The 24,998-nt window shown below is 41.1% G+C and overlaps 2 protein-coding genes across 3 annotated transcripts; one reads left to right on the top strand and one right to left on the bottom strand.

The window, feature by feature from the left end:
* The first annotated feature begins 1,129 nt into the window (after positions 1 to 1,129).
* On the top strand, positions 1,130 to 12,393 carry MRNIP (MRN complex interacting protein). The gene is made up of 7 exons (XM_063121556.1): positions 1,130 to 1,207; positions 6,198 to 6,257; positions 7,393 to 7,490; positions 8,173 to 8,245; positions 9,026 to 9,171; positions 9,330 to 9,438; positions 11,779 to 12,393. The coding sequence occupies exons 1-7, from the start codon at positions 1,148 to 1,150 to the stop codon at positions 12,322 to 12,324; spliced, it is 1,092 nt and encodes a 363-aa protein (XP_062977626.1). The 5' UTR covers positions 1,130 to 1,147; the 3' UTR covers positions 12,325 to 12,393.
* Positions 12,394 to 13,252: 859 nt separating this feature from the next.
* On the bottom strand, positions 13,253 to 24,453 carry SQSTM1 (sequestosome 1). 2 transcript variants are annotated; one of them, XM_063120841.1, is made up of 8 exons: positions 24,096 to 24,453; positions 20,227 to 20,322; positions 17,844 to 18,079; positions 17,568 to 17,724; positions 17,227 to 17,313; positions 15,889 to 16,127; positions 14,864 to 15,152; positions 13,253 to 13,580 (listed from the first exon to the last, which is right to left on the bottom strand). In XM_063120841.1, exons 1-8 carry the CDS (start codon positions 24,277 to 24,279, stop codon positions 13,420 to 13,422), a joined length of 1,449 nt encoding a protein of 482 aa, XP_062976911.1. In that variant the 5' UTR covers positions 24,280 to 24,453; the 3' UTR covers positions 13,253 to 13,419. The 2 variants fall into 2 exon arrangements, with proteins under 2 accessions (XP_062976911.1, XP_062976910.1); XM_063120840.1 differs by having other exon boundaries at positions 17,227 to 17,316; positions 24,096 to 24,452.
* Positions 24,454 to 24,998: the final 545 nt, after the last annotated feature.

The following is a 24,998-nucleotide window of genomic DNA, read 5'->3' as shown; positions in this document are numbered from 1 at the left end:
ATGGAAGAGACCAAGCAAGTATGAGATACTCTGATAAACTTGAGGGAAATTTTATACCTGTTCATGATAGAGAAGAATCGACTACTGTAGAGTATTTACAGCAGACATTCTTAAGACAATAATAGCCAACCAATGGAATGAAGGAACAGATTGACAAGGAGTAGCCTACTAGAAGATCAGTCCAGAACAAAAGTGATAGAATACCATTTTAATGTCATCAGCTTCTATCTAAAACCAATATGTAAGCAATTTCCCCCATCTCATCTTGGCCAATTACATTTCTCTTGGGTGTTATGCCTGTTCTCCCTTATGGACTTCCTTTGTAATGTCGAATACCTGTTCACTTGCATAACTTGGACCACCTAACAGAGACATAAAACAAGGGATTATCACCTGCAACAAACCCAGATGGCAACACTGTTACATGTTGGGGAGGGGACTGCTAAATCCTTGCAACGATAAAATCTTGGATTTTGGTAAGAAGCGTTATTCTTACCATTCCAACGACAGATGGTGGGTTATATATCCAATATTAGTTTAACGTCCATCCCATTCATTTCAACGGGTCTACTCTAAGTAGGAGTAACATTGGGTAAAACCTAATACAGACTTCAAAAATAATTCGGAGATCCACTCTGCAGCCAAAACCTCTCGCCCTCCATATAGGTTTCCCATTCTTCTCAGGCCATGAGCTCGTGCGCTTCTGAACTTTTTAGGAAGTTAACTACAATAGTCCTACAACTCATTGAGCAAGGGGTTGGACTCGTCCAACTCTACTATTCTATGCTTCTATGAACTCCCAGCATTCACCAGTCAGTCATGGTAGCGGCTGAGGGATGCGGAGGGTTGCAGGGCGCTTTGCTGTCAAAACATGCATGGGATGCTGCCCCTGGCGTCTGCACTGTGCGCGCGGTTTGGCCAATGAAAAGGGGCTGACGTCAGAAAGGGGGAAAGAGCCTGCTTGGGCGTCTTCCCGCCAAATGCTTTGCGGTAAGGAAATCCGCAAAAGCTGAAGAAAGTGAGGAGCGTGGCCCGTGACGACGGAGGTGTCTTATCCCCACCCACGCCGTCCCCCGGGACGGAGAAGGGCGGCTTTTCAGTGCGAGTCAGCAGGAGTCGACGGCCTGGGTCACCTGGAAGGTCTCTGATGGCTCAGCAGTTTCAGGTGCTGAGGTGCTGCTCCTGTCACGTCTTCCAAGTCCAGCAGGTGAGGCAACACGGGACGAACCTGTAGCTTCTTGGGGGATTGGCTCTTGGAACCAGAGGAGGGAGAGGGAAGAGCAGCAGCAGCAGCTTTCTGTCTTTTTGTTCTCCTGAGGGTTAAACGCAGAGTCTGAACTAGACTGAGGCTTAATAATAATAATAATAATAATAATAATAATAATAATAATAATAATAATAATAATAATAATAATAATAATATAATAATAATAATAAGGGTGACCATATGAAAAGGAGGACAGGACTCCTGTATCTTTAACAGTTGTACAGAAAAGGGAATTTCAGCAGGTGTCATTTGTATATATGGAGAACCTGGTGAAATTCCCTCTTCATCACAACAGTTAAAGCTGCAGGAACTATACTAGAGTGACCAGATTTAAAAGAGGGCAGGGCACCTGCAGCTTTAACTGCTGTGATGAAGAGGAAATTTCACCAGATTCCCCATATATACAAATGACACTTGCTGAAATTTTCTTTTCAATACAACTGTTAAAGATACAGGAGCCCTGTCCTCCCTTTCATATGGTCACCCTAATAATAATAATAATAATGCACTGGTGCTGTTCTTATGTAATAAAGGAATATCTGTTATTTAGGAAGGCATCCATTATTTCTGTAGGGTTCTGAAGCTCTTGAACAAAAGGGCAGCTGCTCTGCATGACAGGAATGCCAAGGGACTAGTGGGATCCCTGCTCAGCATCCTAATGCACCCAGAAAACAAATCTGGACCAGGATTTGCTAGAATTTAGATCATAGCCCTCTAGCCTCTTTTTCAGAAATGAGGCTCAGTTATGGAGGAGGAGTAGCAGCTGTAGTAAAAAGGGCCTTTAAGCAGCGTTGTAATTAAATCCACAGAAATTATGAGTCTGCAAAAATGCACACCACATGTTACTAGCTTATACTGGCCTGGAAAGTTCTGCCCATCCTTCAACAGCCCACTGTGTTTCTGTACTGGGTGAGGAGGAAAGTGTTTCCTGCTTAGTTTCAGTGTTGGGTGAGAGGAAGGATGGGGTGCTTGGAATTACTTATTCCCATTGGTGACCATGTGAGAACATACAGAGCTGCATTTGAGCATATGTAGCATGGTTTTCATTTCTGAATTACTACAGTTGACAGCCCTGCTATGTCTGAGATTAGTAGGTAAGACTTCAGGCAAGCTTAAGCTCTTGTCACCTTAGTCTAGAAGTGAACCACTGAGGGGAAGTTGCTGGAAATGGAGGGACTCGTTGACAAGTTACATCCTGGACAAGTAAAGAGCAACAAATGATGCCAACTGTTGCTAATGTCAAAAGTCACTTAGATGAATGTGAAAATTCTGATCCATAATGAAACTTAGGTAATGTGTGGCATCTTCCTAGACTGTGAAACTAAGGCTTAGTTCAAACATTTGGACCTACAGTAATGTCCTTTGAGTGGTGGGTGCCAGGCCAGGCCAGGACTTCAGGAGTGTTAGAAATGACAACTCTGTGATCCATGTAGTTGAAAATACAAGTTTGAACACAATTCAGCCAATCTGAATGATTTTTCTACCACTTTTGGGAAAGGGTCATACTTATTGGACAAAGAATCAACACAGAATCTACATATGATTTCCCAGGTTCATGCAAGTTGACATTTAGGTGGTGCCAAGTGTGCATGCTCCCAAACTCTTGGTCTGACACTGTGGCAAAAGGCTTGAGAGTAAAGTACCTGCCTCTTTTTATGAAATCCTGTAAGTGTGCAAAGCCCACATTGTGATCACCTCCTACCTAATCCCCTCCTGATTCTTCAAGATTAAAAAAGGGGGTATTATTCCAAATGAAAATATAGGAAACTTGTTCCATATGCACATCATGGGTGGTCCTTATTTCTTGCAAGTAAGTTTGAGATTCTTCTTTAAGATTGTTTAGCATAGATTATTTAGAAATAATTTTTTTGTTAATGTTTCCTATCTCTTTTCTCTTTCATTACTTAAATTTCCATACCTACTCTTAATAAAGCTTCTCAAATTGAAATTTGACTGTATACTTTTCATAACCCAGGAATCTTCCCCTTACATACAAGACCACGCTTTCATGCTATGCCCTTTGACCAAAAAGCGAAAACAGTTAGCCACCCTGCAAATCAGCCATAGTGGCTTGTTGTTCACAGAACAACCCATGGTACACCTGACAGATGATTGGGGTTACCATGGCTTGTTCTCCCCCTCCATCTTCTAGGCAGCTCCAGTAAATTTACCAGGCCCATTAAAAAAAATGTCAGTGTCTCAAAAATGCACAAATGGGGGGGGGGGTGTCACAGTTTTTGTTGTTGTTGGTTTTGTGTAAGTGTGCACTTACCTGGTCATTTTCCTAGTAGGTTTCTGCTGTCAAAGGGAATGGTGAAATTGAATAGATAACATACAAGGAAACTGACAAGAGAAGGCTACAGTTAGGCTACATTGCACACAGATGTGAAGGACCAGGGAAAATATAATAGGAAGAGAAAAGAGGGATTCAATATTGTAGTTCAGAAGCACCAAAATGTGGGGGAGGGGGAGCAAAATGGAATACGTGCATCAAAAGCTTGGGGAACAATATCTCCCCCATGGCAATGTGATCCTCTAACTTTTATATATTTATTTATTACATTTATATACCGCCCCATAGCCGAAGCTCTGAGTGGTTTACAAAGAAGTGTTGAACTGACACTTCTCAGTGTCCTCCCCTCTTTCAACACTTCCCCAAGTCTCCAGCTACCTGAGAAAGGGAAGGGTGGTTTTTTTTACCATGAAATTTTATTTCATTTCAAAATAAGGTCTAAGTGCTCCTTTTCAGACCAGTTTTGTAGCGACCCCTGTTTTTTCTTTTCTTTTCTTTTCATGTAGCGTATACTGTGTCATGAAACATTTGTAACTACATTATTCAAACAGTTTACAGAATTCCGATTTTCTTGGTGCAGATTTCTGATATAAGTGTATAGTGCACGTAACTCATGTAAATTTAGTCCTTTTTAACCACAGAACCTATACCAAATAGGTCCGGAACACCCGGGTGGGTAACCAGTGCTAATCCAAACAGACAAACATTTAATCCCAACTGACAAGCATCACCACAGACATGATTGTAAATAAGAATCTATTTATCGGGAAAAATGCAAAATTAAACAAGTCACATGGTGGTTATATAAGTATACAATATCTCTCTGTGGTTGCAAGAACTAAGAATGCAATGCAAATGGCTATTGGGCGGTATAGAAATGCAATAAATAAAATAAGATTAATTAAAAGAATTGCAGTTGCTAAAGCAGGTATTACAAATTTAACTACTAAGATAACAGCTTGAGCTTCTAACATTGTTATGACTCCTCCTTATCTACTCCTGTTTACTACTTGTGGTTTAAAGCTAAACAAAACTAAAACAAATTAAACTAAACTAAAACATAGTATTAACCCTTCCTATTCTTCCTCCTGCATGTTATTTGAATCTAAAAGATATACTAAAGCACTACTAAGTTCCTCTAGACAGGTGAATAATTAAACATAGAAACAAAAACAAAAAACAAAAAAACTTAAACATCTAACTTCTATCTTCAGAGATAGCTTTCAGCCTTAACTTAAAGAAAATATTCTAAGACCCAACCTCAGAAAATACTCTTAAGTTCCAACTTAAGAAAATATTATAAGTTCCAAAGTCTAAAAGCATAAAGAGATTCATAGTTACCCAAAATCCTTGGGTTTGATAATCCAAAAATCAAAGGTAAAATCGAAGAAAAGGAAAAATAATAATACAAATCAGCCCTGCAGCCTTTGCTATCTGTGCTTTTATACACTTGTTCTGACCAAAGGTGGTGGCCCCAATGAGTGATGAGACTACCATCTTCCAATCACAAATGGTATGAATAAGTGATTAGACCACTCATTCATCAATCAGAAGTTAGTAGTCTCCCCCTCCCCGACATCTCACGTGTTATACCCATGTGTTTTGGGGTTCACTAAAACATGGCTGCCATATGGGCGTATTATTTTGATTGACGTATTTCTGTTTGGTGCATCTTTGAATTCACGTTCATCTTCAGACATATTTGGTCATATCCGCCCAAACACCTCCTCCCAAGTGTCACATTTGCTCAGTGTTAGGACTTTCCACGCCCAACTTCGAGTGAGGACATTCTCTTATCAGCAGGTGCACACCACGAGATGTCAAATCATTTTTTCTTCCTCCTAGTGGACATCTGAGCATGCTCTCTTTCAGCTTGCTTACACACTCTGCACTGTGGCCTTGAATGAGCTCTGTGAAGCTGCTTGTAAAGTCAACTGCATTTTTTTTTCTTCAAAGACGGTCCTGCCAGTCTTAGCTAGAGTCTTAGTTAATGGCATAGGTTCAGTTAACATATGAAAAACTTCATGGTCTTCATGCCCATGGTTCAGGGGTTTGGAATATACTTCTGGGGGTCTTTCAGATTTGTCTGGGGTGTTTTAGGGGGTCTTCTTGTAAATCTCCCCAAAACCCTCACTCAGGTCTTCCCACCATTTCAGATCAAATTAGCCATATTTAGTCTGAAGTAGCCTTCATCATGCATCATATTATTATTATTATTATTATTATTATTATTATTATTTATTTATATAGCACCATCAATGTACATGGTGCTGTACAGAGTAAAACAGTAAATAGCAAGACCCTGCCGCATAGGCTTACAATCTAATAAAATCATAGTAAAACAATAAGGAGGGGAAGAGAATGCAAACAGGTACAGGGAAGGGTAAGCAGGCACAGGGTAGGGAAAAACTAATTTCCTCCCTCTAGCACCAGATTAACAACTCTAACTGTAGCATTAGAGCTGCTCTTGAGGCCCTTTATATGCAGCTTCAGTTGTCATTGTAAATTGATGGAACACTTATTTATTTATTTTATTACATTTATATACCACCCCATAGCTGAAACTCTCTGGGCAGTTAAACAAACATGGACAGTGAGTGCAGATAACTGATAATGATGCCTGTTATTTTGCCTTAGGTTAAAAAGAGCAAAAAATGGAATTGCAAAATATGTGATGAAAAGCAGTCAATTCTAAAGGTAAGAACTGATAGTCAATACTGTCAGTGGGATAGCTATTTTATTAGAAGGACTATTTTTCCTTTGTTTCTGAACCATCAACCCTATATATGCTTAGCTGGGGTAAGTTCAATTGAGACTCTTGAAGGTGACCTGAAAATATATATATATTTTTAAATTAAAATTGGTGTGGGACTTACTTTTGAGTAGACATGTGTAGGATTGTGCAGTTATACTTTCAGAAATCTTTGTCACCCCCATTATTGCTCCAACAATTTAGGGAGGGTCACATTAAAAAAAGAGCCTAAGCAATGGGATTTTTTTACAGTACATATTTAACTAGCAGATATTTTAATTTGTGATGATGATAATAAAAATTATAATCCAAATTGCAGGTTAATACAGTACTGTGGGAGAACTACTACAAAACATGTCTTTGAAAAAAAAGAAGGCAGCTCTCCTTTTCATTATTTCTGATAATTTGAACAATATGGTGGCTACTAGGGTATGTTAAGAAGTAGTTGGATCACATTCTTTGTCCAAGCATGGCAGAAGTGTTGAACCTTTTTCAGCTCGAGGGCGGAGTTATAGTTTGGAGAAGCTTTTAGGTTGTCAAAAGCAAAAGGGACGGAGCCAAAAATACCAGCATATTTTAGCTTTTTAAACACTCAGCCAGGCCAAAGCTCGTTTTGGAGTCAGTTAAAACTCAACATATGCTGTTAAATGCCTGGGAGAAAAAGAAAGGCTTAACCTGGTGCTGAAAAGATAACAATGTTGGCGCCAGGCAGGCATCATTAGGGAGATTGTTCCATAATTGGGGGGGCACCACAGATAAGGCCCCCTCCCTTGTTGCCATCCTCCAAGCTTCCCTCAGAGTAGGCACCTGGAGGAGGACCTTAGACATTGAGCATAGTGTATGGGTAGGTTCATGTCAGGTGAGGCTTTTCGTCAGGTATTGTGGTCCCAAGTCGTGTAAGGCTTTATAGGTTAAAACCAGCACCTTGAATTGGGCTCGGAAACATACAAGCAGCCAATGGAAGCAGGCCAGAGTCGGTCTTATATGTTCGTTATACGTCATTATGATGCTGTTTATTTGCTAAGAGAGCATTAAAGAACTATGGGGGAAATCATTTTAATCAATTTTCCACTTGTTTAGGTTTTTGGTGAGGGTTCTGGAGCTGATTGCAGGCACCATGTGCAAAAACTAAACCTGCTGCAAGGCGAGGTAGAACAGGCACCTGCAAACCTCCTTGGGTATGGTATTAATTGTTTACTGCTCTTTTGTGTGTCTTATAAATTAAACATAATGTATTTTAATTAAAAATGTGCAGCAGCCACTCTACATCATTTTCATTGTAATGAGGCAAATGAAATAATGCAGTTATGACTGTAGTTCATTCCAGTATAGATTGGCAAACTTATCCATATTTTTTGTATTACCTGGAGGAAAGAGCAGAAAATTGACACTCAGAAAGCTCTACTGGCTTCTGTGGGTTCAACATCCAGTAATAAGGCTCTGTTCCGCCGGACAAATTATTCCTTTGTGCTGGAGAAGTGGAACTGTTGACTACCGTTCTGCATATTCCTTTTAGCCAACACCCTAATCTTGTGTCTTTGCAGCAAGGGAGTTTTGTTGATATTAAAGGTGGAGTCCTGTTTAGCACTATTTACGCACAACATCTTAAAATGAACATTTCTCATTATATGTATCAAACAGATTTCCTTTGTTCTCTTATTAAAAACACAAGCTCAATAGCTGCACTTTCCAAAAGTTCGGTGTGTTTGTCTTAGTCTTTTCCCCCCTTTGGACTCATTAATCTTAGTGTTCATCATCTGATTCTTTGCAGCTCATGCTCACCTTTCAATGCATGTGAGAACACAAAGAAACACATAAACATATAGTTGTTAAACTTTAAATACGTTGGTTTGTGTTTAGATGTATAGAAGAACCAATAGAGAGAGGTGATGAAAACATAGTGCTTAACTTGGAAGAGGAATTGGGCTGGCAGGTAAGCCCCTTTGGATTATGTAAATAACATTTCAAAGCCAAAATTGAAGACAACCTGTCATAAGTCTTTAAGAATGCAATCCTGTGTTGTGTAGGAACTGAGCTTTGCTTCTGCTGAAGCAAATTGCATATAAACAGAGTGGTGTATAAGGTCATGGTTCCGTAAGAGCACAAGAAAAAAAAGAGTGAAGTATAGTATTGGCTGAAAAATTAAGCTCTCCAATATCTGCTATCATTTAAAGTTTCTAGCCCTTAAGTTATGGAACCAGTTGCCTAGGGAGGTCGTGGGCTCTCCCACACTAGAGGCATTCAAGAGGCAGCTGGACAACCATCTGTCAGGGATGCTTTAAGGTGGATTCCTGCATTGAGCAGTGGGTTGGACTCGATGGCCTTATAGGCCCCTTCCAACTCTACCATTCTATGATTCTATTATTCTAAGATCAGCTTGAATGCATACAGGCAGTGCCTTTTGAAAACTTGGAATGAGTGGAGTGCTTTAATAAGCTATCCAGTGCCCTGCATGGCTCCTTGTCCCTCCTTGTGATGAGCAAAACCAGAATAAGTTTATTTGTATAATTTATACACATCACAGAATTCAGCTTTTCTTGGCACAGAACTTTGGATTACCTGGACACAGACCTTTAGTAGCAATAACAACACACATGCAGCCCTATCTATTCAGGTTTCTCACTAACATGAAAACAGATGATTAAAGCAACAGAACAGTTACTGTTCATTTAGAGGGAGTCATAGCTCTCTGCAACATTCTGCAATTTTCTAGGAGAAAAGGGTAGACTTGGTCAGCCGCTGGACTAAATATCTGGATGAAAGGTGTGAAGAGCAAGAGAAGGAAGACACCGAGGAGGTAATGGTACCTACAGAAAAACAGACCTACTCTTCCAAGAGGAACATGGTGGCACATTCAAGGTAGTATGTAGTAGTTTCCTATATTTTTTATGGTGTAACTAATGGTATCTTTTTGTGTGAATATATCAGAAGAATGCTAGTATATTGGAATAACAAAACAAAACTCTTTTCCCCCTACATGGTGTCTTGTTGGAATTAATTGGCCTGTCTTTAATATTATTTGTGCCTGCTAGGAAATATAAGAAGGCCAGGTTATACACTAGTAATGACTGCAGATCGGAGGAAAGGAGAGATTCTGGATTTGCAAAGGATGTCCAAAATTTTGAGGTATTGTTTTTTTCCTAGGATAGCAAGTACTTCAAGTTTTGTAATAATATGGGCCCTTTTCATATATTTTTAATAACATAAGTTTCAACAGTGTAGTATTTCTTGCCTTAAGGGGGAGAAGCAGTCTACATAACTAACATAGCTTTGTTCAAAGCACCCTGGCAAACGAGGAGCTTAAATTGTAAAATCACAAAGGAATCACTAAAATGTACATTTGAAAGAGACTTTCAAAATACTCCACAGGGTGTATCCTGAAAGTCTCTTTTGAAGGCAGATTTTAGTATTCAGATATAAACCAACTGTATTACCTCTCTTATACAAATCAGCTAAAGCATTGGTGCCCAATTAGCTAATTACTGCGGACCCCTTGTTTTTCAAATGCCAAGCCATGGACCCCCTACTTTTGAAAAAATTGTTATCTCTATGGTAGTTACCTGTGCGAAGCAATTTTTTTGGAGAAAATAAGGGGTAGCCCCTAATAAGCAAAGGATTTTAGGTATACTAAAAAACAGACCATGAAATTTGTGATATTACCACGCAAAAATAATAATTTAGTTAGGAACATAAAAACAAATTTAATTTTACTAACGTCTAGTTTACAATTGAACAAATTATGACTTGTCTAGCAGCTACTAAACCTAAATGTGATGGGAGAAATCATGCCTCTTTTTGTCCCGAACAATCTTTTCCACATCCGGTTCAATATTTCCTACTTTTAATCTCAAATCTGGATCAACATCGAGCTGATTTCTATGCTTGTTCTTCATATAACAAAATGTCAAAAAAGTTGTTCACAAACATATGTGGAACAAAAGGGAACTAGATGTTTCAAAGCTTTTTCATCTAACTCCTTATAATCAGGAAAAACCTTCACCCAGAATTGGTCCAGTCTATATACTTTGAAAAATGATTTCAATGGACCATCACAAGTCATGTCAACAAGTGCATCCTGCTCTTCCGCAGATAGAGTTCAAAAGGATTCCTTATCCATGAGTTTTCAGGATTAGGTGCAGGGAAGAAATCTCTGAAGCTAGTCACTAAATCACGCAGGTGCTCAGGGATGTTATATTTTACTTCTGGTAGGAATTCGTCGTTAGTGGACTCCAGAAATGAATGGTGAATATGTGAATGGTGCCACGGACCCTCTGGGTGGGTTACATGGACCCCCTGGGGTCCACAAACCACCAATTGGGAACCACTGAGCTATAGAATGCTCACCAGTGAATTACTTAACCTTTATAGGCCTGCTACCATGGTATCCCAGTCAGTACATGCAGTCAGTACATGGATTCAATCCCATGCATGTCTAGACAGAGAGTCCTACAATTCCCCGCATTCCTCCAGCCAGACATGCTGACTGGGGAATGCTGGAAATTGTAGGCCTTTTTCCTGTCTTAACATGCAAAGGATTGCAACCTAAAAGTTTACTCTATGACTCTAACAACTTTTCCCACCATATAGTTAGCATCCATCCATATGGGATGCAGTGGTGATGTTACTGCGGAAGAGTTAGATTAATGAGCTTAATAGAAGCACACTTGACTTGAGTGTTTTATGAAGATGTGTTTGTTCTAACTTAATTTTAATTCTGATAAGTGTAAAGAGCAAAACCTCTAATAAATCTCTAACCTGCTTTTGTTAACACCAGTGGCCCAAAGATTAAATCTAGCTTCATAGTAGGTTTACTTGGTAGCTGATTATCCTTGCTTCTAAACGTAATTTGTGGAAGAGAGTCCTATTGGTGGATAGGAGAGGTTAATCATAGAATAACAGAGTTGGAAGGGGCCTATAAGGCCATCGAGTCCAACCCCCTGCTCAGTGCAGAAATCCACCCTAAAGCATACTTGATAGATGGTTGCCCAGCTGCCTCTTGAATGCCTCTAGTGTGGGAGAGCTCACAACCTCCCTAGGTAACTGGTTCCATTGTTGAACTGCTCTAACAGTCAGGAAGTTTTTCCTGATGTCCGGCCGGAATCTGGCTTCCTGTAACTTCAGCCTGTTATTCCATGTCCTGCACTCTGGGATGATCGAGAAGAGATCCTGGCCCTCCTCCTGTGTGATATTTAGTCATCTGAATTTAGAAAGAGCCACAATTTATGGCTCCATGCTGATGCTTCTTCTTACGTACAGGAAGGTTGAGCACCTTCCTATCAGCTCCTCATTTTCTAACAGAGCAACCCATGCAATCCATATCAGTGTGTTAAATATCCAAAGAGCAAGAACAAAGTGTGCTGCAGAGCAAAAACGCTCCAGGTGTATTAGGGAAAATAAAAGGGAAGACAAAGGATTATACCTATTTGCAATAGGGCATGGCTGATTATTTCCTGCATTTTATTATAGAACAGAATAAATTCAGTCACAGTGGATATAAAAAACTGTGGAGAAGCTACCTGTGAAAGTGTGCTCATCCCTGCTGATGAAGAATATGCAGTACACAGAGAGAACAAAGATCCAGGGTCAAGAGGTGCTGGATTTTCGAAGTGGGAGAAATTCCTTTTGCCTGGTAAGAGTTGTAATAATGATGCCACAACTGTCGTGACACAAGAGGAACAGGGGGCGTTGGCCCAAACACCTGTTGCGGGTGCAAGTGATAAGAGAGCAGCCACCACCATCAATTGTAACTGGGATCATACATCACAGCAGAATGGATCCACCCCATTTTATAGTGTGCAACAGGATTCCACCATCGATCATATTGCAGTAGCCAGTGTATCTATGGGAAGAAGCAGACATGCTGCAGCTCTGGTTAGTGCTCATTACCTTCAAGAAAGACTGCCTGAACAACCTGCCTCTATTGCTTCTGCAAGGCCTCTCACTATCTCTAATTCAAAGAATCTTTATAGAAACCTTTTTTCTACAGGAGATGATTTTGATGATTATATTTAAAGCTCTACTTGCTTCTCACAGCTGGGTGTTTTGTCATTAGTATATCTAAGATGTCTTAGAATATTTGTTAAATAATGACCCATTTTTAAACTTGTATCACCAAGCTAAATTGTATAATAAAGTATACCACTATTGTTTGGACATGGCATAGATGGCTTCTATGATATAGTTTGAAGTTCATGGGGGAAGGTGGCGTGTGTCTATGCTTTGTGGCTGACAAAGGAGGAATATGTGCCTTTGAGATGGACACAATGGCCAATGTTTATTCCCAGTGTACACTGGAAAGGGAGTGCAGAATTTTCCAAACTATAGATTTGTTTTATAGCCAGATCCCAATTTTTGGTGGCTTGGGGTTTTCATACAAGAGCAAGTTCTCTACTACTTGCCCCTATTTTCTTTAAATTAGTCATAGAAAGAGTCGACATCTTTTTAGCTTGACTTTTTTAATTGTTATTGCTTTTAATATTTTCCTATGTACTTGATTATGGTTTATATGTTTTGAACTCTTTCTAAACTGCGTTGGTTGATCCCAGAAAGGCAGTATAGAAATATACTAACTAGATTCTTGATCATCTAAGCCCAGTTGTAGCAGTGACCAGTGTCACTGCATGAAGAAAGCCAGTGCCCCTTTTTGCCCATGATTAGGGTGGCTGGGGGCACTATAATCCATGACCTTGTGTGCAAAACTGCATATGGACTAAGTACAGTATCTAAATACAGAAGATGTTACAGATGCTTTCAAATCTGTGAAAGCAAAATACCTTTGAGCCGAGTTCCAAAACCATTACTTTCACTGCAAAGTTCACAGCACACTCATCACATTGGTAGAACAAGCACACCATCGGTCACAACTTTTCCTGCCCATTATGTAAATATTAGCACTTATGTACCTTATTTGAAGTATCACAAAGCAGATAATGCAGTAGTGTTAAGTTTGAAAAGTTAGTATGAATCTTTATTCTTAGAGTATGGATTGAACATGGAAATACAGTCAGCTTGTTGCAGTGAGGAGAGGGGGGGAGATATATAAAAAGTAGGCTACACAGAAGAAGCAGCTTTATCAATCTGCTTTAAGAATTATGAGTTGCACAGGTGCTATTTCGAAGCTCGTGAGTTCTTGGCATACTGGATAGTATCCAGTGCTGCCCCAATGTCATATTTCTTGGAATGCAGCAGATGAGTGAGCCAGCCTCCTTCATCAGAAAATCCCATAGACAGCATCTGGGACAAAGATTCAATCAGACGGGGATCTGCTTCTGTAAATATATAGAGTTGGAATCTGTTATGCAGTTGTTAGATAGAAGTGTAGACAAAGTGTAGTCCATATGCAATTCCATAGCTTGACTGACCATTTACTGGCAGGGCAGGGCTACTTTTTCTTCTGGAAGAAAACTTTTACTTGATGTGGTGTGGGCAATTACCTATATCAAAGGTTACTACACTCTGCAAAACCTGACTGTTACAAACTTTATAAGGAAAGGTGGCAGAAAAGGCCAAACATTGAGGCTAACAGTAGGCAACAGGCCTTCCAGTTGTGATGGGTTCCAAGCTGATTTTCTACATAACAATGGTATTAACACCATTCCATTCTGTAGTGGGCTTGGCAGTGTGCTGCTTGTTATCAATAAAACCATGGTCAACTTGGGAATTGACTCCCTTCTACAATAGCGCAAGGCGCTAGAGCAACTCCCCTATGAGGAAAGGTTTCAACAGCCAGAATTGTTTAGCCTGAAAAAAGCAAGTAGGGAGAGATACAGATGTACGAAATCATGCATGGTGTGGAGAATGTGCAGAGGGAGACATTTTTCTCCCTCTCCCATAATACTAAAACCCCAGGCATCCCATGAAGCTGATTTGTGGGAGATTCAGGACAGATAAAAGGAAGTATTTCTTCACACAGCACATAGTTAAACTATGGAATTCACTACTTCAAGACGTGGTGACAGCCACCAATTTGGATGGCTTTAAAATGGTGATGGCAGATAAATTCCTGGAGGAGAAGGCTATCAATGGCTATTAGTCCTGATTGCTCTATGCTACCTCCATTATTGGAGGAAGGAAGCCTATGTACACCAATTGCTGGGGAACATGGGTGGGAGGGTGTTGTTGCACTCATGTCCTGCTTGTGGGTTTCCCCTGGGCAGCTCGTCGGCCACTGTGTGAACAGAATGCTGGACTGGATGGACTGTTGGTTTGATCCAGCAGGGCTCTTCTTATGTTCTTAATCTACCCAAACTTTATGATCTCCATGACTGGCCTTTTTAGAAGTCACCTGAAGTTAAGCACCCTATATTTGAAATGTATTCTGGCACCGAATTTGTTTTCTTCCCAGCACCAGGCAAAGACTTATTTCCCTCATCAGCCTTCCCCATCCTGGAACTCTCCAAGACACCCAATCAGCCTCACTTAGCATAGACAGTGGTCAGGGACAGTGGGAGTGGTAGCCCAAAACATCTGGAGGGCACTAGATTAGGGAAGGCTGCTCTAGGTATTCCAACATCATGGCAGAGCTAGGTGTAGCCTTCCAAGCTCTTATTACCTGGTGGAAGATGAGGGTAATGTGCAGCCTCTCGCAATCCTGTTGGTCCAGTGTTAGCAGGAACTTCAGCTGGATTCAGAGAACTTGGGCCATCAGCTGGATTCAGAGAACTTGGGCCATCAGCTGGATTCAGAGAACTTGGGCCATCAACTGGATTCATTGAACTTGGGCCGTCCGTCTCTGGCATTTGTAAGGACTGCAGTTCACCAGTTGAAGGATCTACTTCTTTTGGAGACAAATGGGTCCAGTCCTCATCTCCTGCTGAACTACTACTAGATTCACCTGGATCCTGGGAGTATACAAATATATGATGTACTAGTTAACAAACTAGCTCCTAATGAATTGTTTACTAGAACCATGCACATTTACAACCAGTAGTATTAGATCACTTTTCAGCATCCAGTACCAAGGAGAGGGAAGCAGAAGACCTTAAGCAGCAGCATGCATGCATGATGATACCTAAGAAAATACTTCAGAGGCAACATTAATAGCCACATTCTTCCAAAAGAGAATTTTAGTCACTTCAGTGTACGTTTGAAATCTACTTGTGTACTTTAAAACAGGGACCTTCCTATACAAGGTGATGTCATCAACTTTTGCTTTTAATCACACTTCATATGTCTTTGAAAGATAGTAAGTCTTCTGCTCCATTATAGGCTCAGACTATTTTAACTATATCCAAAATGTTTTTCTAGTCCTGTAATGTCTGGGCTTCAGCAAAATCACACCTACTTGAGGCCTAATGTTAACAAGCTACAGGACAGTAGAACAAAGCATACTTTGCTCAGAAATTAGAGTTGTCAGAATAAGCTACTCCAATTCTCCTCTCAAACATTGCCAAGGCTAAAAGATTACCAGTCTTCAAGAACACTTCTAAAGTTACTACACTTGCATACTAAAACGAAAGCTTAACAAAACATTATTGCAAAGAAGCTTCAGAATTGGTCTTAGTGACCGGCATAACCTGAACAACACATGCGTCATTATACTATTGAATGCATATTCAGAATGGACAGTTCTACTACCTGTGACAAAAGGCTGTCCTCTTCCATCTGTGTAGGAGGAGAATATACCATCATCTCCTGCATCTGGTCTGTAAGAGAATCACTTGCATCTGAAGCTGTTTTGCCTTTGGCGCTTCCTTCTGGCTTGGTCTGGTCACTAGAACTGCTAGGTTTGGAGCTGCTCTTCTCAGAGTCAGGTTGTGTGGGAGACACTTTACTTCTTTGACCCTCATGTTCCACATCAATATCAACTTCAATGCCTAGAAAAGCAGTATGAGAGTTTGAAGTTAGTGGCCACCTTTAAAGACAGTTAAGTTTTTGTCTACAGTTTCTCATTTCTAAGGACTTGAATAGACTGCATAGATGTGTTTTTCTATTCATATCATTTTTTAAAATTCATGGCTGATTTTATTTTATAATTGATGGTTATAGCCTAATTTATGTTTGCACTATATTTTTTATCATTGTAACAGGCAGCATAAAAATATTTTAAATAAATAAATGGTTTGCCATGCTAAGCACCAGACAAAAGTAGCTCTCTCATAACCTTGTGAAGGTCCTAAGCGTAGAAACTGTGTGTTCTCAATCAGCAATCATTTGGGGAAATGTGAAAAAGGATACCTTGTTTACATGAGAGATGGACAAAATTACAGATTAGCTGATGCGTTTGGCATGTATCCTGCTTTTAAGAGGATCGCAGCTTACAGTGTCACCTTCTTTCTCATATCCACATTGCTCTGTGAGAGCTTCCAGTATTTATATCCTGCCTTTGCATAATAGAGTCATGGTATATTTGAAGTACTGTCAGCTTCTTTATCATGCAAAGGATGCACCAATTAAGTGAGTAGAAGTCTACGTTTGCCTACCCTACAACTACCACTGGTTTATGGCAATATTAGTGTTTGGGAAGACAAGTCATAAATGAATCATTACTTCTGGGAGGTTAAAAAAAGCCTAACAATAGTATTCAAAAATTATTTGGGAGGAAGGGATGAGACGAAGCAACAAACTAAACAGAAGGCCCACATATCTTGTATGATGGACTCTAGCAGAAATATGACATTTATTATTTAAAATATCTATATTATATACTGCTCCACATCCAAAAGATTTCAGAATGGTGAACAATAGATAGAATTAAAAAAACAACAACACCATATTAAACTCACTATTTTAAAATGAACAGAGTTCTGATCAACCCTGCAAGAACATTAGTGCAAGTAGACTTTTCCCTTCAATGGAAAAGGAGAGCAACTAACAAGCAGCCCTTCTGATCAAACCATGAAAAATTCATCTAGTCCACCAGACACGTCTGGGAAGTGTGTAATAAGCAGAGCAATCGCTAAGTGCAAACCTTACCAAGTGGACTCAGGAATGCAGCAACACTTTCTCCAACGTTCTTCAGAAAGGTGACATTGGGATCCTGAGACTGATTGCTAGAGGCTTCTTCTAGAGAGGAAAAAATAAGTCTATAAGAGGAAAAGTAAAGTTCAAGACAAATATTCATGCACTCTGGTTCTTAAAAATAACTTGGTAGAGCATTCCTCAGGTGATATCTTAAAACACATCTATTAGAAGTTAAGTTCCTTTGAAACAATGCCATTTTCAAGCAATGCACTTGAGACAAGTGCCAGTTTGTCATACTCATTTATTTTGCATTTGCCATCAACATCCTAGCTATCGGAAAGCCAAACTCATACCTTGCTCAGGAGCAGCATTCTGTGGAGTGGTATTAGCTTGTGCCTGGGCAGAGTTTTGACACTGGTGAGCAGGACAAGTTTGCCCCCAGGCCTGCATCCATGCAAGCGGTGTAACACCATGTTTCATCTTACGAAGCCAACGACCTCGAGGAAGCCACTGAAGGGTAAAAGAAATATGTTGTAAGATAGCCATTGCTTTAAAATAGTTGGGAGTTTGTCTTAGGCAAGATAATTTCAGCCACCTTTCTACAGCTGCCTTTTCTTCATAATACTCACCTCAAGTGGGTGGGCCAATGGACTTGGAAACATGATCATTTTGTGTTCCTTATGGGTACCTTTTCCCTCACAAGTGCTGCACAGGTCATAGTCTGGACAAACTGTGCATTTGAACCTGGCACCCACAACTGGGCCATCACAGCCATCACAGATCACATTGGGATGCACCACATTTGGAGGACGCTCCTGGCTGCAGGACTGGCGGTGCAGATGTTCACGCTTCAGTTCCTTTCTCTCTGAAGGACACAAGTATAAATTGTTGCTCAAATATTACCATCACTGAACACCCAATATTAAATTATTCAGAGATTAGACAATAGTAAAAGGACAGCATACAATGGAAGACTACATATTTTATCTCCTCCCCATTCCTGTCTTTGTTTTGCTCCAGAAGCAAGCTAAATGACCTCTCATAATAGTTTTTAGAGTAGTTAGAGCTGTGGTATAGATCAGCAATGTGGATTTTTTTCAGGGGGGGGGGGATTGACAAGTTTTCCACTGACTTAAATTAATGGAGATCTGATTTACCATAACATCTTTAGTTTGATTTATTAAATGTAAGACAATTCCACGTACTGTATAAAGATCATGAGTTTTTTCAAGCAGCAAAAAGTAGTTCAATATTTAATTAGGATGAAAAATCCTAACTAAAGTGGACTTGCAGTGTGATTATTATGCATATCTATTCAAAAGTAAGTACTGTTGAGTACAAGGGGCTTACTCCCAGGTAAGTAGGTATAGCACTGCAGCCTTAGACAGCAATCCTGGGGTGGGGGGAAAGGTCTGTGGCAGATGAAACTGCCACTTCCTAAGCCCTGCAAGTTCATGTTAGCCAGGGCAGAAGCGAGTGGAGGCCTTTTCTTCCCTCCCATTTTTTTCCAAAGGGACAGAATTTACAGCATCAGCTCTTAGGTTGGTGTACTTTCCAGCTCTGTTATAAGCATGTCAGCCGAACAAGACAACTTGTGGCCCTCCAGATGTTTTGACCTACAACTCCCATCAGCCCTTGCTAGCATAGCCAATGGTGATGGGTCACGGGAGCCGTAGACCAAAATATCTGGAGGGCCACAAGCTGCCAACCCCTGCTGTACACTATGTTGTGATCTTTGGCTGGTCCAAATAAAAGGTTTGGGGAGGTGGCATTTGCACTTCCAGTATGGATTTTTTGCCGCAGACAGGCTGCTAATATTTCTGGGAAAAGTACACATAGTGAAAAGCTACATTTAGGAGATGATAGCAGTGGTAGGTACGGTAGCTGTAATAATGACAAACACAGGGTTATGCAACCTAGTAATCTTATGCAAGATTAGTTTACTGCCTAATCTTTAGGTTTAATAATGTTTAAAATACAGATGTTCAGAGGTTATGGATATAAACATTCATTTTGATTTCAGATTTTAAAACCACTGTTATTAAGGGAAGTTAGAGACAAATTTAGATACCCCTGCCAACCTCTCTTAACAGACAATTCTAGTAGCTACTTGCCTTTGCCTATGTGCCTGGCAATCTCTCTCTCTCTCCTTTTTTTTTTTTTTTTTTTTGCAGAAATGTTCAATAGCACTCCCTGTTAGGGCCAATGTTTGGATTTCTTCATATATAGTAGGACTTCCCTATTCACTATCCTGATTTGCAGTCCCCTTCTCCCCCATTGCTATGTAAGAGCTTAGCTATGAGGTATTTCAATGCCCCTTGGGAGACAACATGGGGTGGAGAGGAGGGCTGAATTGCCAGATAGTGAGAAAGAATACATGATTGTGTCATCTTTGGATCAGCAATGTTTCCTCAACATGACCCCCTACTATAGTTTCTATGGACAGGCATATTTTTTCCTTCAGCCTAGTTTCTGGGCTGAATCACTTCAGTTTGCTGCTGCACTACAATTATACATATGTTGTTAGCATTAGTGCCTTATCAATATTTAAACTGCAGTGGCAAAAAAGCCACTCTTGCACTGGCTCTGGACAACTTTCCAGTTGCCAAGACTAGATGTTTGCCATTGCAATTTAAATCCATATTTAAATCCATATTTAAATCCCACTGTTTGTAGCTTCCTCCTCTTTCTCTCCTTAACTTCAAATGATCTTTCTCAGTGGCCATTCTTGTACAACATTCACTTCTTGAAAGCAGTTTCTGAGCTGTGTAGTGAAACTTCATTCTTCTGGACCAATTCTAGCCACTTAGACATAGTCTAGAATGCACTACAAGAGTGGGCAGATGGTAGATCTGCAGATTTTTGCACTTCAAATCCCAGCATTCCTAGTCACTGGCCATGCTGGCAGAAAACACCTGGAGATCTACCTTATGCCTACCCCGGTATTACAACTTAGCAGCTGCCAAAATTGATCAAGATAATACTAAGTTGGCTCAAGTGAATCAAGATTACCTTTAACATAAACACGAAAAATGCCGTCTTTCGCACAGGGCAAGGCCAGCTTCAGTTCTTCATCACTGGAAAAAGCAACCATATCTCCATCTTCATCTGAAACAGGAAAACAGTAATAAATAACTCATTTTAACAGGAGGAATATACAGCCTTAGCCTGAAGTTTGTGAAGTAACATACCATTTAGGCATTTATTAATAGGGCAGCAAAAACACTATTGTGCTAAATCTTAATGCACTGTAAGTGGGACATGCTATTTGAATGAGTAAGCAATATTAGTATAACTTCTTCTCCAAAACAATACTGATTAACTTTTTTTTTCAAAAAGTTACTTAGTGTCATCAGATCTACTTGACAATTTATACTGGTGGGAAAATATCCTTTGGTTACACAGTCACATGAACTGTAGCAAAATGTTATTTTTAGGCAACAGCTGTACAGTCACTTAAATTAACACTAAGGTAAATTAGCTTCAGATTGCATGATATAATATTAGCTAGCTAGGACTCAGATAAAAGAAATGTAATCTTCCAATGAAAAGTATACAGGAGCTACCAATCAAGTTATTTTTCCATCATGAGAACAACAAAAGCTAGTCTCTAGTAAACCTGTACTGAGGCTTTAAGAGGTGAAGCATGCAAAGCTATTAGAACTGTTACAAAAACCAGCAACAGAATAGAGACTTTTTTGTAATCTGCTTCTGACATGAAACCCCCCTTTCATTTAATAGCAAGCTGCATTGACAGGATTTCCATTTCAAGAGCACCACAAAAGCAGCTGGCATTGCCAGTGGTACAAATAAGCCTATGCAAATCAGCCTCAATCTCAAGGCAAAACTGTAAACTATATACGTTAAGGATACTGTAAGTGGCAAGCAGGTTAAAAGCAATTACTATCATTTCTTTCTGCTTTTCCAGATTAAGAGCAGGCATTGCCAGATTCCTTTCTGAAAACAACACTCAGATGTCAACCTCTTAAAATGCGCAATGCACAGTGCACCCACACACACCATCACAACGCTGATACAAGAATCACTCTTTTGTTTTTAAAGGTTTCGTTGAAAAGTCTGCAAGTCTTACAAGATTCATGTAACTCCCTAGAATCTGTTGCTACAGGGTAAAGTATTATTGCCCATGTGTTAAGTGTACAAACATGCCAAACAAATGTTTACAGTTGGACTGCAAGTCACTGTATAAAATCAAACAATGACAGTTATTCTAAATTAACTTATGGCTAAGAATGTGAAGATCATCCAGGGAAATGTTAGTCTTTTCCCCAAACCAGTACTCAGAAAGCTCCTGCTTTCCCACCTACTACTAACAGCATCTCATCACCCATAGGAAACAGGTTGATTATTCTCAATCAGAAATACACATACCACCATGCCCTCATACTTTATTTAATACTAAGAATCACACCACCCCCTCTTCACAAGAGAGACCCTACTGCTTGTCTCACTACCTGCTGTGAAGGACAGGGGTGCAAACCTCTGAGTTGTTGCTATGGGATTTTTATGTCTGCCTTCCATGTATGCTCTATTGTGTTCAAAATCTGCCGTGCCAGGCTCAGGTGGGAGGAAGAGAGCTGGTGGCTTTTGGCCAAGGTCGTTTCTGCCTAGAGCCTGTGCAACTCCCACCACAGCACCTGCAGGTTATCAGAGTGGTTGGGAAGTTAACTCGTTTCAGCTGTGGGAAAAGAAGGTGGGTCCCATCCCTATGGGGAGGGGTCGTCAGAAGCCCGGGAAGGGCACCCGTTGGTTAACAAGGGTCATGGGGCTTGGGGACTAAAGAAGGGATAGAAAGCCCCATGAAGAAGACCCTCCATCTTCCTTGGTGGTGCATGTGTATGTCAAGTGGGAAGATCAGGTCTGAGGCAACCAGGAGGGGGTTGCTTGGAGTTAGAGAAGTTTTTTATGTTTTAAAGTGTGTGGGTATCTTGGAGAAGGCCAGCCGCCGCTGCGGCTGGGCATGGGGACGTTTGACTGTTTATTGGAGTAATGGCTAGTTGCTAGACCTTTCCCTCACCTTTCTACCTCACTCTTTTCCCAATTCCCTTTCCCTTCTCCCCTTTCCCTTTTAAAGGCTTTTTACCGACCAAGGCCCTACGTGTTAGTTTTTAGTGTTGGCAATAAATTTGCTTTGGTCCCTAAATGTGGTCTGTATTCCCTGAACATCTGGCTCATCCCAGTTGTGGACAGGGCTAGGGAGGTGGGTTGCCTGGGAGTTCAGGACTTTCAGTCCAGGAGCCTACCTTGCAGGGCTGTCAGGTGGACCCTGACATTCTTTACACCCGCCAGTCCTTTGTGACATTGCTTTTGCCTAGTTTCTCCTAATACTATATTCAAATAATTTCACGTGGATTTGTTGATCCTTTAATTTCACTGCCATAGGCCCCTTCACACATACCTGTGGCCACAGCTCTGAACTATCGGTGTGAATACCAGAAAGACATGGGTGGGGCCAACTGCATGCAACCCTTCTAGATTATCGCCTTTCCTCCTAGGCAATGATCAGAATCCACACTAAGATCTATTCAGTGGAATTTTAAGATGTTTTAGGATGTTCTAATAATGTATACTATGTTTTTAATGCAGTTTTATGTATTTTATACTTATTGTTGTTCCCTGCCTCGATCCAAACAGAGGCGGGCAAGAAATTTTTTTTTATTATTATTATTAGGGACGGATGTAAACCATTGGGCCCAGCCATACTATCTTGTATTAATACGGATACCACAATAACATGAGACAAGAAGTATGAGTGAATGGAACTGTACTTACACCTGGAATACTTAGTGTGGATATTTCTTCTCCCAACCCCCACTCTCAATTCTTCCTGTACTTGAATCTAGGTGAATTGAGAGTTTTACCTGTACTGTAGCTTAATAGGGCTTAGGCTGTATTGCTTTAGTGCCAGGCCTAAATTCTGAAAGTTGTGAGCTGGGTGAAAAAGAAAAGATTACCTCTGAACATGTGCAGAGTGCCTTTTCATATCAATTGCCACGGCCAGCCTCCACTAGCAAGCAAGGTTTCTAGACCAAGGTGTGTGACTTTCAAGCAGGCTTGAAGCCAAAGTTCAAGAGACTTAAGTAGTGCTTTAGGTAACTATAGAACTAAAGTGATAACTATTCCAGATTAGGTAACACAGAATACCTTGCTAACTTTTCCACTTCTTTTAATGCACAAAGGCAATGGACCTTTAACTGCTACAAGACACAGAAACTCTTAACAGGAGCAAGTTTCCCATTGCCTGAGCATGTCAGAAAAGGCTACACCTGAGTTTCTGCCTGTTACACAGCAACAGGGGGAGAAGGGGCATTTTCTGGCTGAACCTTGCTTTTCATCATATATAAAACTGTTTTACTGTTCTTTTATGATTTTGAGGTGTTGAATCCAGAGAGTGCCACTTTCTAAACCTTGGATTTACTCTTCGGATTCAGCACCTCAAAACCATATCAGAAAAGCAAAAAAAAAAAAAAAAAAAAAAAAAACCATTATATATGATGAAAAGCAAGGTTCTGCCTGCTCTCCCTTGACTACTTGGCCCATAATAGGAGACTGCTCCCAGTTCTTGCAAGAAAATTCTTAGATTTCCACCAATTCGCTAAAACAGAGACCCCTATTTTCAGCAGCTACAAAGTGCCTTGAATCACAAATCAGAGGCTTTTCTTCATACAGTGATAAGTGGTGGGAAAGGTTTCGAGGTTGCTGCGTGTCAGGTTGCTGCTGCTCAAGGTATCGCTGCTGCAAAAAGCCACTTTGTTAAGAAGACATATTGGGGCGGAGTGGGGGGGGGGGGGCGTTTGAGCAATGCGACCACCTCGCTCCTGGGGCCGCACTCACCCTTTTGTGCCAAGCTCTGCGTCACTCACCTTTATAGTACATCTGAAAGGCGCCCGTGGCAGCTGCGGCATTGCGAAGCAAGCCCTGGAAGAGCTCGGCGATCTTGTCCCGAATGGGCTGGTAGCGGGCGGGCGAGAAGAGAGCGAAGCGGCGGATCTCGCGGGTCGTCTCCTCCTTGCCCAGCAGGTAGGCCTTCACCGTCAGCGGAGCCATAGCGGCGGCGGCAGGCTTGTGTGGCGCAGCAAGAATTGGCTTGCGAAAGAGGGCGGGAGAGAGGGAGGCCGGCCTTGACCACGGCGACAGCGACACCGACGACACCGACTCCGCTCACCACGACCTGCTCCTTTAACTCTGCCAACAGGACTGCCTCTGCCGCTTTGCAGCCCGCCCCTGGCTCGTTTTATGGGCGCTGCCTGCAAAAGGGGCGGGCTTCGGCTGGGAAAACCCCTACCCGGGCTGGGGAGGAAGAAGGGGGGAAATAATAACAATACAAATGACTATGAGGAGCGCGTGATAACTTGACCCGCCTCCTGCACCGAAGAGGCTCCTTCTAGAAAGAAACAAAGAGGGAAGAGCTGGTTAAGGGAGGACAGAGAAAGAGAGAGGGAGGCTGCCATTATAACCCTAGCGTTAAAATATGTGTCCCTTGCTCCAAAGATATACCCTTAATGTGCCCTCGTGAAATTTGGAGGGCGCGGGGCGTCCCTCCATCGAGCCCACATGTAAGCATGACTCAGCACTTCCTTGTTTTCCGACAACCAGAAAACCAGTGGCGGCCTGGCACCGAAGCGGGTAGGCGGCCCCTAAGCACGCCTTCTACAAAGCCAGGGTGAACTATGCCCCGCTAAGCCGCCTGGAAAGAGCTGCCTTCTGCCTCGCCTCCGCGCTTGATGTCACCCAGGCTTGCTGATTCACTGCCTGGCAATATAAGG

The sequence above is a fragment of the Elgaria multicarinata genome, chromosome 3, assembly GCF_023053635.1.
Source record: "Elgaria multicarinata webbii isolate HBS135686 ecotype San Diego chromosome 3, rElgMul1.1.pri, whole genome shotgun sequence".
Lineage (NCBI taxonomy): Eukaryota > Metazoa > Chordata > Lepidosauria > Squamata > Anguidae > Elgaria > Elgaria multicarinata.
This window is presented reverse-complemented; position numbering and strand designations above follow the sequence as displayed.

Coding starts and splice junctions, on each gene's coding strand:
- SQSTM1 (XM_063120840.1), bottom strand. CDS start 24,279: ATGGCTCCGCTGACGGTGAAGGCCTACCTGCTGGGCAAGGAGGAGACG. Junction 20,323..24,095: donor CTTTCAGATGTACTATAAAG/GTGAGTGACGCA, acceptor TTCCTGTTTCAG/ATGAAGATGGAGATATGGTT. Junction 16,128..17,226: donor TGCATTCCTGAGTCCACTTG/GTAAGGTTTGCA, acceptor CTGCTTTTCTAG/GCATTGAAGTTGATATTGAT.
- MRNIP (XM_063121556.1), top strand. CDS start 1,148: ATGGCTCAGCAGTTTCAGGTGCTGAGGTGCTGCTCCTGTCACGTCTTC. Junction 8,246..9,025: donor AAGAGGAATTGGGCTGGCAG/GTAAGCCCCTTT, acceptor GCAATTTTCTAG/GAGAAAAGGGTAGACTTGGT. Junction 9,172..9,329: donor AACATGGTGGCACATTCAAG/GTAGTATGTAGT, acceptor GTCTTTAATATT/ATTTGTGCCTGCTAGGAAAT.